The sequence below is a fragment of the Octopus bimaculoides genome, chromosome 10 (assembly GCF_046866305.1).
Source record: "Octopus bimaculoides isolate indiv1 chromosome 10, ASM4686630v1, whole genome shotgun sequence".
In the NCBI taxonomy this organism is placed as follows: domain Eukaryota; kingdom Metazoa; phylum Mollusca; class Cephalopoda; order Octopoda; family Octopodidae; genus Octopus; species Octopus bimaculoides.
Genome location: NC_142937.1, coordinates 1,011,389 through 1,028,022, shown reverse-complemented (window position 1 = coordinate 1,028,022; position 16,634 = coordinate 1,011,389). Strand labels below are relative to the sequence as shown.

At 37.4% G+C, this 16,634-nt stretch overlaps 1 protein-coding gene across 2 annotated transcripts in view; it reads left to right on the top strand.

The window, feature by feature from the left end:
• Positions 1-16,634, top strand: part of LOC106867348 (intraflagellar transport protein 88 homolog) — a 101,475-nt gene that overhangs the window by 76,061 nt on the left and 8,780 nt on the right. For both annotated transcript variants that reach the window (XM_014912200.3, XM_089358285.1), the window contains exons 20-24: positions 604-719; positions 2,792-2,910; positions 8,453-8,559; positions 10,380-10,446; positions 14,541-14,672. In XM_014912200.3, coding sequence (XP_014767686.1) covers positions 604-719; positions 2,792-2,910; positions 8,453-8,559; positions 10,380-10,446; positions 14,541-14,672 — 541 coding nt within the window. The remainder of the gene's footprint in view (positions 1-603; positions 720-2,791; positions 2,911-8,452; positions 8,560-10,379; positions 10,447-14,540; positions 14,673-16,634) is intronic.

Here is a 16,634-nt window from a genome sequence, read left to right as displayed (position 1 = left end):
TTGGCATTAGGAAGGGCATCCAGCCATAGAAACCATGCCACAACAACCGGTGTCTGGGCAGCTCCCCTCTAGCCAGTTCCATGATAGCATGGAAATCAGATGTTAAACAACGATGATGATTTGAATTGATAGGATCAACTTACATTCAACTGTTACTTATTTTAGTGACCCTAAAGGACAAAAGGCAAAGTTGACCTCAACAGAATTTGAACTCAAAACGTAAAGGAGGACGAAATGCTGCTAAGCATTTTACCCAGCATGCTTACGATTCTGTCAGTTCACCACCTTTATTAAAATATTGATTTCAAATTTAGACACAAGGCCAGCAAGATTGAGGGAGTGGATTACTTTGACCCCAGTGCTCAACTGTACTTATTTTATCCACCCTAAAAGGATGAATGGTAAAGTTGACTCACCAGAATTTGAACTTAGAATGTAAAGATGGACAAAATACCACCGCTAAGCATTTTGCCTGGTGTGCTAATGATTCTGCCAGTTCACTACCCTATTCTTTATGAAAATATTAATGTAACTTTTTAACTGTTTTCAAAATGCAGAAATTTATGCAAAATATTTTTTTCTTCCTCCTATTTTTAATTGCAGTCTTATCGTTACTTTCCATCTAACATCCCGGTAATTGAATGGCTCGGATTATATTACATTGAATCACAGTTCCCAGAGAAAGCTGTGCAGTACTTTGAGAGAGCGGCTATTGTCCAGTAAGCATTTCCTGTTGATTTAACATTTCTATCCAGTTTAAGTCAGTGAGAGAGTTTCTGAAAACAGCCATTGAGAAAGCTGGGGGGAAGAATGTTTTGCAAAAACTTGAGAAGGGTTGTACGCAAGAGATAGTGGAACAATGTTTTACACATGCCAGTGCAAGGGTATATACAAGAGAGTAACAGGTAAGGGGGAGGGGTACAAGCAATAAAGGAGATGCAGATGTGGCTCTGTGATTGAGAATCTTGGTTCTGGGTTCAATCCCATTGCATAGCACCTTAAGCAAGTGTCTTCTGCTCTAGCTTCAGTCCGACCAAAGCCTTGGCAGTAAATTTGGTTCATGGGAGCTAAAAGAAACCTGTGTTTGTGTCTCCTTTTTCTTGACATCATAGCTCTTAGTTATAGATCAGCATCACCATCATGTGCAGATGCATGGCTTAGTGGTTGGGGGATTGGATTCATGATTGCAAGATTGTGGTTTCGATCCCTGGACCAAGTGATGCATTGTGTTCTTGAGGACAACACTTCATTTCATGTTGATTCTGCAGTCTACTCGGCTGATATAAATGAGTAATCCTGCGACAGACCAACGTCCTGTCCCAGGAGGAATAGAATAAACCCACCAGAGAAACCGGGAAACCAGCTTTATGCTCCTTGCAGAGTCATCATGCACTAACCATCACCATCATCATCATACAAGCAGAGTCATTCATTTCTAGTCTTCCGTGAAAAATATGTCTGGTTACGAGGGAAATATCACCCTGCTTAGAAAGAGGTGAGAGTTGGCAACAGGAAGGGCATCCTGCCGTAGAAAATCTGCCTCAAATGGAAAAGTGGACATTAGAACAATGATGATGATGATGATGATGAATAGAAGATGTGGTTGAATAGAGGAGGATGATGGTGATGATGAATATGAATAGAGGTTGGGGATGAATAGAGGATGATGATGATGATAATGATGATGAATAGAAGATGAGAAGCTGTATACAGGAGATAAGGGAAGAGTGTTCCACACAGTCCAATGAGAAGGTGTACACAAGAGGGTATAGAATGAGTGGGTTGTACACAGATGATAGTAGGAGTAGAGGAATATTTTACACAATCAAGTTTTGAGTGTATATAAGAGAGAGTGGAGGACGATGTGGGTGCATACAAAAGATAGTGCATAATTAGGTGTGTCTCTGTGAGAGAGATTAAAACATAAGGGGTGTATACAAGAGAACTTGGAGGATGAGGGGTTGAACGTAAGAGATAATGGAAGAATGTTTTCAAACAAACTTGTGAGATGGTCATATACAAGAGAGATTGGAAGAGAAGAGGGTATATACGAAAGGTAGTGGAAGTATAGGGGTGTAATCAAGAGATGGCAGATAAGGGGTTGCACATACAAGACAACGTGGAGGAATGTTTTACACAAAACAGTGAGTGGGCTGTATATGAGAGTGAGTGGAGGTATACTGTATGCAAACCAGTGAGCGGATGTATTCAACTGTGGAGAAATGTTTTACACTAGCCAGTGATGGGGTGTTTACAAGAACTGGTGGAAGAAATTTGGACACAAACCAGTGAAGTGTATATATGGCTTAACACTGAAACAGTGGGGTGAGATCCTTGCTTGCAAAAGGCCAGGGCTTCAGAGTTAGGAGAAAAACGATACAGCTGTAAATTTTTCAGTCAGCATACTGAGTCTGAAGACAAGGTAACTTGAATTTGAATGCTGATCAGGTAATGAAAACAGTTGTAGTTTGACTCCAGCTCATCTCCAATCAAACAGTCCTTTGATAAGAGGTGTTTCAAATACAACATGTTTCATAATCTTCTCATGGATCTAAGACAACCTTATTCAATGTGTTCATTCATTTTTAAGATGCTAGAGTATCAATTGAAGAATTCATCTATTTTTTGCAACTTGAGTACCCACATAGAGGTTTTCTCATTGGCTTGAATGACAGATAATTTCTCGAGGTATAATAACAAAAGAGGAACAATAAACTATTGGGAATGGTCTTCTTTGCAAATGATATATATAGTATGTCAGTACAGTCTTCGATGAAACTGTTTATTTCAGACCTAATGAGATAAAGTGGCAGCTGATGGTGGCCAGCTGTTTCCGAAGAAGCGGCAACTACCAACAAGCACTTGACACTTACCGGAAGGTTCACAAGAAATTTCCTGACAATGTTGAATGTAAGTTGATCTTATCAATTTAAATCACCATCATCATCATCGTTTAACGTCCACTTTTCATGTTGGCATGGTTTGACACTGAGCTGTCTGTTATGGCATAGTTTCTACAGCTGGAAGCCCTTCCTAACACCAACCACTTAACAGAGTGTGCTTAGGTGCTTTCTACGTGCCACCAGCATGGGTGCATCTATGCAGCACCGGCATGGGTGCATTAATGCAGCACTGGCACCTGAAAGGACAAGCCTGTATATGTGGAAGGCAGCGGTTTTACTTTGCTCGATGAGTCTTATCAAGTATAGCAAATTGCCACAGATTTTTTTTTTATAGCTAAATCAAAAGGGAAAAGGTAACACCAGTGGTGTTTTTGCAAGAACTCAAAGGTTGCTAGGGAGAAAAGAACAAAGAAACCAGAGTCCTGGTTCTAATCTTTGCAAATGTGCCATGACACTCAGTGGCACTCTGTGACACCCTGTTTAAGACCCACTGCTTTAAATGCAGCACATGAGCAGTCTTCACGACTCCTCGCTCCTAAAAAGCAATGGTTTATTGAAGTGAAACATCATATTTCCATCAGGATAGGATCATCGAACAGAAGGAGGCTTTGTGGGATGAGAAACAAATCAAGCACCAGATAAAACGGAAACAACAAAAAAGAAAGAAAAAATACAAAAAAGGAAACTTAAGCCCTTTATCCTGTTTCAGCACCATATAACATGATTATCTTTAGTTTAGCTCTGCCCTCTGATAGAAATCTCCCTGCAGACTTGGTTGAGCTGCTGGTTGATCAGATAAACAAAGTAGTCAAATCCGCTAGGTTATGTAGGTTACCTAACTTCACTGTCACCACCACCACCACCACCACCACCACCACCACCATCATCCTCATCACCACTGCCACCGCCATCACCATCATCGTCACCATCATCACCACCATCATTGCCATTATCATCATCACCATTGTAATCATCATCATTACCATTATCATCGTCATCATTATCATCATCATCATCATTGTTGCTTTCAATATAGTCAAGACTCATCATTATCATCGCCACCATCATCATCATCATTATCAGTACTAGCATCATCATAACTGTCATCATTGTTATAGTTAACATCATCCTCTTCTTTATCATATTCATCATCATCATCATTGAATTTTTACTAAGAATTATCTATTTTCAGCAGAATGTGTTTTCATTTTTTATTTCATTATACTTTTTTTCTTTATTCTTTACCCATTTTTACCATTGCTTACTTAGATTAGCTTCTTCTTTGTGTGTGTGTGTGTGTGTGTGTGTGTGTGTGTGTGTCATGTGGGTTCTTATATTCACCCACGTAACAAGAAAATTGGTTTTTCTTCAAGGGAGCATGTAAGTTGCACCAATTTGTTAGAAGCAAACTAGGAAAGAACTAAGCTGAGACGAAACCAGCTATGGCCATGAATTTCTATGAAGAATTAATAAAAAAGAAAAAGGAAAACATTTTATCCAATTTTATTATTAAAATTCCTCAGTATCTTTGAGATAGAAATAAAAATTATTTTCTTCAAAAAATATTTCCTCCATTTAGTTTTTTTTTTATTTTTATTTTTGTTAATTATCCCACATAAAGAAATTTTTATTAAAGAAGAGGAAATCTAAAGAAAAAGTGGAGGAAAGGAAATATATATATAAATCTGATATATATATTTTTTGAGCATACGTAGAAGTGAAAAATGTATTTAATTGATAACTAAACATTTGGAGTAGTTCTTACCGAAACCTAAGTAAATTTACAGTACCAGTACTGTGTAGTTTTTAGAATATTTTTTACCAAAGCATGAAAAGAAAAACTCGCATTTTTTTTTTATATAGAATGTTCTCAGGCTTTTAAGTTATTTTGTTTGTTTTTTTTTTTTACCAAATTTTTATGGGTACTGTTACTTTACTGTCTCACATTTGTCAATAGAATAAAGACTGTTGGACATAGTGCTTATTGTAGCTTCTAGCCACTTCCATGTTTTTTTTTTTTTTTTTTTTTTTTCAAGAGACTTGCTTTGCTATAAATTCTCTCTCCCTCTCTTTTTTTTTTATTTTTGTTCTATTCGGAAATGTTCAGGAATAAAGAAAAGTTATGTTTGTCAATAAGTAATATATGTGTGTGTACACATATATATATATATATATATATATATATATATATTTACACACATATATGTGTGGGTGTATGCGTGTTGGTGAGTGCATGTGTGTGTTTGTACAGATATGTGCTCTGTCAATGTACCTCTGTCTGCACATATGTATATGCTGGCATCTAGAAATATAAATTTATGTAATGTCTCTAAGTATACATGTGTATGCCTGTATGCATATCTGTATGTATGAATATATGTGTGTACATGAATATGTATATGGATATATAGTTACACATGCACGAATGCATATATACATACATATACATATAGATATGTGTACTTATATATGTATAAATATATGTTCATATACTTATATATATGTATATATACAATATATATATGCGCTGAAAGTGTAACTGCTAGAATAAGAATAGCCTGGGCCAAGTTTAGAGAGCCCTTACCTCTGCTGGCGACAAAGGGACTCTCACTCAGAGTAAAAGGCAGACTGTATGACGCATGTGTACGAACAGCCATGCTACATGGCAGTGAAACATGGGCTGTGACTGCTGAGGACATGCGTAAGCTCGCAAGGAATGAAGCCAGTATGCTCCGCTGGATGTGTAATGTCAATGTGCATACCCATCAGAGTGTAAGTATCTTGAGAGAAAAGCTGAAAATAAGAAGCATCAGTAGTGGTGTGCAAGAGAGACGATTGCACTGGTTTGGACATGTGGTGAGAATGAATGAGGATAGCTGCATGAAAAAGTGCCACTCCCTAACAGTTGAGGGAACCCGTGGAAGAGGTAGGCCCAGGAAGACCTGGGCTGAAGTGGTGAGGCAAGACCTTCGAACATTGGGCCTCACCGAGGTGATGACTACTGACCGAGACCTTTGGAAATGTGCTGTGCATGAGAAGACCCGACAAGCCAAGTGAGATCGTTGCCAGTGCCCCTGGACTGGCTTGTGCAGGTGGCACATAAAAGACACCATTTCGAGCGTGGCCGTTTTCGTGCGGGTGACACGTAAAAGCACCCACTACACTCTCTGAGTGGTTGGCGTTAGGAAGGGCATCCAGCTGTAGAAACTCTGCCAAATTAGATTGGAGCCTGGTGTAGCCATCCGGTTGCACCAGTCCTCAGTCAAATCGTCCAACCCATGCTAGCATGGAAAGCGGACGTTAAACGATAATGATGATGATGATGATGATATATGTATAGGTATATATGTATATGTTCATATACATATATATATATATGTGCATATATATGTATGTATATATACTATATATATATTATGGAGATGTACTTGCATAGCAAGTGACCTGATCTGAGATCGTGTGCTGGAACGAAAACAGTTGCAGTGTGAAAGGTGTTTATAAGCCATTTAAGAAGCACATGATGATGATCATGAGGAATACGTATATATATATATATATATATATATATATATGTATACGTATGTATACGTATTCATCATGATCATCATCATTTTCCGTCTGCTTTCCATACTGGCCTGGGTTGGATGGTTTGACTAAATACTGGTAAGCCGAGCTGCACCAAGTTCCAATCTGATTTGACATGGTTTCTACAGCTGGATGCCCTTCCTAGCACCAACCATTCCAAGAGTGTAGTGGATGCATTTTATGTGCCACCAGCATAGGTGCCATTGATGTGACACTGCCATCGGCCTTGACTACAGTCGCACTTGGGTTGAGCAGTCTACACAAGCACAGTATATCATCAAAGGTCTCAGTCACCTGTCACTACCTCCATGATATATATATATATGTATAAAATTGGATTAGAGTTTATGTTAGGCTCATGAAGTGATGGTGTCATCCAAGGAAATACTGGTTCAAAACCTAATTTTTCTTTTTTTGTGCATGTGTGGTAAGTAGCTTGCTTCCCAACCACATGGTTCCGGGTTCAGTCCCACTGCGTGGCACCTTGGGCAAGTGTCTTCCACTATAGCCTCCGGCCAACCAAAGCCTTGTAAGTGGATTTGGTAGATGGAAACTGAAAAAAGCCTGTCGTATATATGTATATGTATATGTATGTATATATGTGTATATTTTTTTGTGTCTGTGTTTGTCCCCACAACATCACTTGACAACTGATGCTGGTGTGTTTACGTCCCTGTAAGTTAGCGGTTCGGCAAAAGAGAACTGATAAAATAAGTACTAGGCTTACAAAGAATAAGTCCTGGGGTCGATTTGCTCAACTAAAGGTGGTGCTCCAGCATGGCCACAGTCAAATGACTGAAACAAGTAAAAGAGTAAAGAGTATGTGTGAAATTAAGAATATAAAACAGCGACAGTTTACCCATCGCACCCTGTACACACCCTGTATACATCAAAATATCTGTATACAGGGTGCAATGAGTAAATTGTTTTTAATTTCATGTATGCACATTGTTTTTGATTTTGTTGGTTACTCAGTATAGTAGGGTCAGTTGGGTACCATCTGTGAGAAAAACAGCATCATGATGCAATTCACTCTGCCAGAAATTTGGACGACATGCTGTACTGCTTGGCATTCATGTCGGAAGTTCCAATACAAACAGATGGTGAACATACAGAACAACCATTGGCTTGCCGTGTCCCCAAAACGTGTACCAAGAGTGATAAAAATCAAACATCCAGTCAACATCATGGTGTTTGGAGTGATCATTAGTAATGGCAATGTTAAGCCTCCATTCATCTTTCTACACAGCCTCAGACTCAACATGGAGGCCTACATCAAATGCCTGGAGAGGGTGGCTGCTGGAAGACCCTGTGTCTGGCAACAGGACTCAGCACCTTGTCACACAAGCAGCAGAACTCAGTCATGGCTGTCAGACCATATATATGGGCATAAGCAAATTAGACAGTTCAATATATACAGTATATTAAATACATGAAATACAAAAAAATGTGTATGAATACAAATGAAATAGAGAATTAAAGGAGTGGAGGAATAAATAGTATGCATTCTGCCTTTGGACTTCTCTCCTATAACATCTCAAATCTCTTCCCAGAAGACAGAGGCTCATGTCATCTTATGATGGAATCAATCTACAAGCATTATTATGGACCACCGAGCCCTCAGAAACAGCTGTTGGATTTGTAACACTTTTCATCCACCCCTTTAATTTTGTATTTCATTTGTATTCTGTGTAAGTCAGACCTTTTTATATGTAATACATAAATACACATATTTTGTATTTCATGAATTTAATATACTGTATATATTGATGTCTAATTTGTTTATCGCTACATTTGCTTCTATATCCGCTCAAGTTTAAATCTCTTGAGTACTACTAAGTGTATTCTATACAGAGAATAGCTTGATCTCATTTATGAACTATATACATGTGTGTGTGTGTTTTAGAGGCTGAAACCTATAAAAGAATATGTGTCATATTTTCTCTTCGTCTTTTTTGTTACAGGTTTAAAGTTTCTGACAAAAATCAGTGCTGACCTGGGTCTACCAGATGCGCAAGAATATGCAACAAAGCTAAAGAAAGCAGAAAAGGCTAAGGAAATACGTGACCAGGTAATATCTGCATTCTTTCTTTCTTTCTTTTCTTCTTTCTTTCTTTCCTTTTTTCTTTCTTTCTTTCTTTCTTTTCTTCTTTCTTTCTTTCCTTTTTTCTTTCTTTCTTTTTTCTCGTGTGTTTATTCCTTGTCGTAGTTTTATCTGGTCATGTGTATTTAAAACCAGTTTGTACACAACTGAAAAATCTGCCCTTTAACAAAAAGAAAGAAGAAATAGATGGTATTTATGTGTTGAGATGGGCACTGTTAATAAGGCAGCATTTAGCATCACTTGCATCAATTCATGTGAGACAAACAGGCATTGCATTCCTGAACCAATCAGTTGACCATACACATCTTCACATTAGTGAGTTTGAATGAAACTCTATATATATCATCATCATCATTTAATGTCAGTCATCCATGGATTGGATGGTTTGACAGGAGCTGGCCAGATAGAAGACTACACCAGGCTACTGTGTCTGGTTTGGCATGGTTCTTATGGCTGGATGCCCTTCTTAACCCCAACCACCCTGCAGAGTGAACTGTGTGCATTTTACATGGCACAAGCACAGGCAAGATCGGTTTTGGTATGGTTTTTACTGCTGGATGCCCTTCAAAATGCCAACCACTTCACATACATACATACATACATACATATATATATATATATATATATATATATATATATATATATATAGGTGCAAGCCTGGCTGTGCGGTAAGAAGTTTGCTTCCAAGCCATATGGTTCTGGGTTCAGTCTCATTGCATGGCACCTTGGACAAGTGTCTTCTACTATAGTCTCAGGCCAACCAAAGCCTTGTGAGTGAATTTGGTTGACAGAAACTGAAAGAAGCCCATCACATATATATATATATATGGGCATAAGATTGACACAAATAAATAATCATGTTCATAAATCTACATTTTGATGTCTCTGGCACAAGCAAACCCTGATTAAATGCAATCAGCACGCTATGAAAAGTGAGTGGCAAATGAGCAAGAGACAAAGCATGTTTGAACAGATTCTTAAAACTGGTTAAGGACATGACCACCCTCGTTGTGTTGGTGCCATAACAAAGTGTGTTCAGTACACTCTGTAATGTGATTGATGTTACAAGTGCTGTACAGCTATAGAAATCATGTCACAAAAGGGAACAGTTGAACAAGGCACTGTCTCTTGCTCTGTTTTTACCCTGTCTAGGAGAACAGTATCTCCAAATAAGAATTGATTTAGACCATAGCAACCCTCGTCTGACCTTTGAAAGCGATGGTAAAATGGTTGTTCTTGTTGTTGTTGTTGTGGTGGTGGTGGTGGTGGTGGTGGTGTGTTTGGCCATCGGTAACTAAACTGGCAACCACACAGAGCTTGCTTTGTTGGGAAGGTGTTTTCCATTGCTATTTGTTCACCCTGCAGGATTAAATGTAGTTGTACATTTTATGTAGTGTTCTCACTACATGAATAAATGAAGTTTGTACAAAACGTACGTACTGCTATAACCTATTGAATTTTTGTTGCTTTTCTTCAAATAATATATATATATATATATATATATATATATATATATATATATATATATATATATATATACATATATATATATATATATATATATACATATATATATACATGTGTGTGTGTGTGTGTATTCCTGTTGACAAAGAAGATAAAATATAAACCCCTCTTTGTTGATGGAAACACATATGAACATAGACCAATATATCAATTTATATCATATAGACAGAGAATCTAAACTGTTCCAAAACATATGTGGTAATATATATATATTCAACACTGCTTCATTGCATTAAATTTCCTCTGTTCTTTGTGGCATTCAGAGAATCAACAGTGGCAGACGAGGCAGTGGTCGGCACCGAGATGCTCGAGAAGGAAGCGCTGGCAGTGGTAGGTGATATATCTCTGAATAATACTCCTTTAATGTATCTTCTTCTCTCTTATCTTTGGTTTTCAAAGTTTCATTCTCTTTTATATTTTTATTTAATATATAAAAAAAAGTTTGGTAATTTTTTTTTTATGGCAGTGCTCCAGCTTGACCTATTACCAGTTGCTGGAATTTGATCACATTTATTATCGTTACTATTATTTCACTAATGCACACTAGTTTATTTAGCAGATATTCTATCTTGTGGTTTGACGACAGTAAGTCTCCTCAAATCTCAAGAATCTTTCTTAGGATTCTTCCAGAATTCTGCAGGTCAACAATGCGAGTTTCAATTTCAATTTCTTTCAGTCTTTTAGGTAGCATTTTGGGTGTTGTGCCAAGTGCACCTACTACTACTACTACAGGAATAATTGTTGCCTTGATCTTCTGCAGTCTCCTCAGCTCTTTGGTTAGATCTTTGGTATTGACTCAGCTATCATAGGGTATTGCAAAATCTGTTCTTGCTGTTTATTATGTCTTCTATAACCATGTCTGGTCTTCTTGTCTTAATAGTATGGTAAGTCTTAATGGAGAATTCCTTATTATTATTATTATTATTATATTATCATCAATAATATTAATACGCTCTATGTTTTTGTACATACTTGTAGTGTGTGTCACACTTCAAAGAAGTGGCAAAGCGAGAGAGGAAGTAAGAGAGAAAGAGAGAGAGGGAAACAGAGAGAGAGTGGTGACGGCGTTCGTTTTGTGTTTTTAAATGTTTCAGAGAGGAAGTAAGAGTGAAAGAGAGAGAGAGAGTGAAAGAGACAGTGAGTGGTGACGGCGTTCGTTTTGCCTTTTCAGAGAGGACCTAAGAGACTGAGAGAGAGAGAAAGCGTGTGAGAAAGAGAGAAAGTGAAAGAAACAGTGAGTGGTGACTGCGTTCATCGCTAGAGAAGTAGATACATAGATACATATACACATTGTTAAATGAAAAACAGGAGAGAAGAAGGACAGACAAGAAGTGAAAGAGACGGTAGATACTTAAATCAGTAGATACTTACACACAGCAAATATTGGATGTCAATTTCACTTTTGAAGACAACAGAAACAATTCCAGTCTGTGGCAAAGCAACAGGTAGGAAGAGAGAGAGAGAGAGAGAGGTGAAGACTTCGTTGTGGACTATATCTGACTGTCTCTCTCTCTCTCTAGCTATGTGTTTGTGTATGCGTGTGCATGTATGTGTATGTTTGTATGTCTATGATTGTGTGCTGGATCTCTCTCGGCAGAACCCGCAAACCACAAAATGGCACCAGCCAACATCACCGCTGCCTTCAAGCCCATCATATATATAGATATGTGTGTGTGTGTGTTTGTCCCACAAACGACTGAAACGAGTAAGAGAATCAAAGAATACCAGAAGAACGTTCCGTACCACTAAACCAAGATGGTTCTTTGAATATGTCCGATGTATTCTAAGGTTAAATAGTAATTCTGTTTACGTTTGTGTAACTGAGATATTTTGGTCGGATTATATAGTCATTGGTGTTACATTACTTTCTATATTCTGTAACTGTCACAATATACTTTTCTAGGCCTGAAATTTTTGTGAGGAGGGGCAAGTTGATTAGATCAACTCCAGTACACAACTGGTACTTAATTTATTGACCCCAAAAGGATGTAAGGTAAAGTCGACCTTGGCAGAATTTGAACTCAGAATGTCAAGGCAGACGGTCATAATATACAAACATTTCTCATGGCACCTGTACACTGTTTATAGACGCTTACATTTTTAATGTTTTCAGTGAATTTTTCACGAGTCCTGATAGTTATTATTATTATTATTATTATTATTATTATTATTATTATTATTATTAATAATAATAATAATAATAATAATAATAATAAAGGCGGTGAGCTGGCAGAATTGTTAGAACATCGGGTGAAATACTTAGCAGTATTTTGTCTGTCTTTACATTCTGAGTTCAAATTCTGCCAAGGTTGAATTTGTCTTTCATCCTTTCAGGGTCAATAAATTAAGTACCAGTGAAACACTAGGGTCAATGTAATTGGCTAGTCCACCCACTGAAAATTTCAGGCTTTGTGCCTATAGTAGAAAGGATTATTATTATTATTATTATGGTGACAAGCTGGCAGAATTGTTACTGTGCCAGGCAAAATACTTAGCAGCATTTCTTTTAGTTTTACATTCTGAGTTCAAATTCTTCTGAGGCCAACTTTGACCCCTTTCTTCCTTCCAGGGTTGATAAAGTACCAGTCAAGTACTGGGGTTGATGCAATCAACTAGCTCCTTCCCTGAAATTGATGGCCTTGTGCCAAAATGTAAATCCATTATTGGTTTCAAAGGCCAGCAAATTCTGGGGAGAGGTTAAGTTGATTACATTGACACAGTACATAGTTGCAAAACACACACATACACACACATTCAGACATGCACACACAAGGAGATAGAGGTAAACACACACTCACACACATACACACACACTCAGACATGCACAGACAAAGAGATAGAGGTACATACACACATATACCAACACACGCACACTTACGTAAAAACACACAAACATGGACACGCAGGCACATGAATATGCAGAATACATACATACATAAATACATGCATACATGCATGCATGCATACATGCATACATGCATGTATATGCACAGCCACACGCACTAACCCACACACATGCACACAAACAAACAAAAAGGAATGCAGTGTGAATTACAGACAGAGTCAAAACTATTGAAAAGGTTGCAAAACGCAACAAAAGTTTTAGAAAAATTACAAAAGAAATAAGTGGAAATTTTACCGGTGAGTGTGTTAAGTTATAAGGCACTAAAAGAGAAGGACTACATATATAAAAGAGAGAGAGATATACAAATAAATAGATAGATAGATAGATAGATTCATACATACATACATACATACATACATATGTACATACATATATAGATGCATGTATGCGTACATGCATATATAGTGGTACGTTTGTTAACCCCTGTCTACTTAAATTTATCGTTATAGTAGGAACAGTTTTGACAGACATCTAGAGTGCCAAGTCTCAATAACATAGTTTATAGCTTCACAGAATGGTAGAATTAAATTTCTTGATCAAGGGAGAATAGAAGATTAGATATGAATTAAACATGCTCAGTTGGTCATGCTACATTTAACCAACGATGGTGCCAACATTAAGTACATAGTGATGCTCTCACATAGATAGTTGGAATATGTATCCATATATATATATACATAGATGCTTAGACACACATTCACACACACACACACACATTCACACACACACACACACACACACACACTCACACACACACATATGTATGTAAATTGCAGGTAATACTACGTCTGATGATGTGGCTGATAGGTAACTACAATTAGTCAATTAGTGCTGAGGCTGAATCGATTGTTTATTGATCTCTTGTGATTTAAATTCCTTGAAGCATTCTTCTCTTCCTGTGTATTGTAGAAAGATATCAAAGTCATAATCTGGCCTGACCTGATTCTAGTTATTTGCCTGTCTGTACTTTATTCTGTTATACATATGTGAATGTATGTATCGTCACCAACATCATCATCATCATCATTTAGTGTCTGCTGGCATGGGTTAGACAGTTTAAATGGAGCTGCTAACCTGGAGAGCTGCTCCAGGTTCCAGTCTGATTTGACAGAATTTCTACAGCTGGATACCCTTCTTAACGCCAACTACTCCAAGAGTGTACTGGGTGCATTTTACATGCCACTAGCATGGGTGCTTTTATGTGCCACTGAAACAGGTTATGTGCCGCTGGCATCAGCTACAACTGCAATTTCACCTGGCTTGACGAGTCTTCTCAAGCACAGCATATTGCCAAAGGTGTTGGTCACTTCTCATTGCCTCCATGAGGCCTAACATTTGAGGATCATGCTTCACCACCTCGTCCTATGTCTTCCTGGCTCTACCTCTTCCACAGATTTCCTCTACAGTTAGAGATCGGCACTTCTTTATACATTTGCCAAGCATATGTGTGTGTGTGTGTGTGTGTGTGTGTGTGTGTGTGTGTTATCATTTAATTGCATTTTCCACATTTAAATTTCAGAAAGGACAGGTAGTGGTAGCAGCAGCAGGAAATCCAGTGGTAAGGTCACACAGAGGATGGCTGACCGATTGGGCAGTGGTCAGCGAACAGGTGATGTGATAGAAGATGGTTCCTCAAAATCAAGAGAAATAGGTAACATATTTGTTTTTGTATTTTTTTTTTATTCCTTTACTTGTTTCAGGCATTTGACTACAGCCATGCAGGAGCACTACCTTGAAGGGTTTTAGTTAAACAAATCAATCCTAGGACTGTTTTTTTTTAAAGTCTAGTACTTATTCTATTGGTCCCTTTTGCTGAATTGCTAAGTTACACAGATATAAACACACCAACACCAGTTGTCAAGTGGTAATGGGGGGACAAACACAGGCACAAAGACATACACACTGATTTACATTTATATATATATATATATATATATATATATATGATGGGCTTCTTTCAGTTTCCATCTACCAAATCCACTCACAAGGCTTTGGTTGGCCCAGAAAGAAACAAGAAGAGAAAATATATATATATATATATATATATATATATATATATATATATATATATATATATATATATATATATATATACATGGCTACATACGTACTTGCATACATACATACAGTTTAAACCCCACTTTTGCAGATACTCTAAGAATGATTTGGAATAGTCTGTTACATTTGACTTGAGTTGTAAATCCTGGTACCGTGCACTGCTTCTTAGCATATCACAAATACATAAATTTCTGAATGGATTTGGTCGACAGAAAATGAAAGAAGACTGTGGGTGGGGTATGGGTGACTGTTGTAAGCAGATGTCACTATCATATAAGTGATGTCCTTCATTTCTAAATTTCCACAGAAACATGTCCACTCATGAGGGGAAATATTACTTTGCTTGGAAACAGGTGTAGGTTGGTGACAGGAAGGGCATGTGGCCGTAGAAAAGCAGGTGTTAAAAGCATGATGATGATGATGATGGTGATGTATATATATATATATATATATATATATATATATATATATATCTCGCTGGCTTAATTTAATTCGTCCTTAGTCGAAAGACATCTGTTGTTATGTCCTGTTATTATTTTTATTCTATTTGTGTAACATTGTTCGTTTTTTTTCCGTCCTTGTTTTTGTATACATTTACTGCTTTCTTCCAAGGAATCTAATGCCCTTAGCTTAGTTTTTCCTTGGAGCTGGCCAGATTGGAGCAATATCGAGAATAAGCAGCCAAAATTGCAAAGATAATCTTGATCTTGACTGAAGAAACAAAATTCCAAATGACCCGTCCTTGTTTTCTTCGTATCGTCTGTCTGGATGTTTTGTCCCTTTTTTGTATCACCTAACCGTCTGGATGTTTTGTGTTCTAGTCCCATTCTGTATTATATATATATATATATATATATATATATATATATATATAAAAGTATCTCACTCTTTTGTGTGTAGCATTGGTAAACTCTAATAAATTGCTATTACTGTTGCAGTTTTCTATTGTGTGGCATCATTATAGTATTACCTGCTGTATGATACCATCAATGTTATGTGAGCTGGCAGAATGATTAGCATGCCAGACCATTTGGGTTTGCAGTATTTTGTCCAACTTGACGTTCTAAGTTCAAATTCTGCCTCGGTCGACTTTGCCCTTCATCCTTTCAGAGTTGATAAATTGAGTGCCAGTGAAACACTGGGGTTCAATGTAATTGAGTTACCTCCCCCACCCAAACTTACTGGCCTTGTGACAGAATTTGAGACCAATATTATGCTTATGTTGTTATGATATTGTAACAAACAATTCATTGTTTATGGAAAAATATTTGGAGCTGACAGACAGCATGTTTTGCATTTGAACTCAGCATAAACAAAAGTAAAAGAAATTAAAAAAAAAACATGAAAGCATTTGTAAATAAACTGTTTATATCGGTCAAAAAGGTCAGTCCTCATTCTTTCATTTTCTTGCCTTGATAAAAGGTGAGGTGAGGAATCATAGTGGCAAAATGGTGGCAGTGGTTAGTGGTGGCAACAAATGCAGTAGCAATGGTGGTGGTAGTGGTGGCGGCAGCAATTGCACTGTGTGTGTGGTTTACGTTGTGGGTGAAGGTGG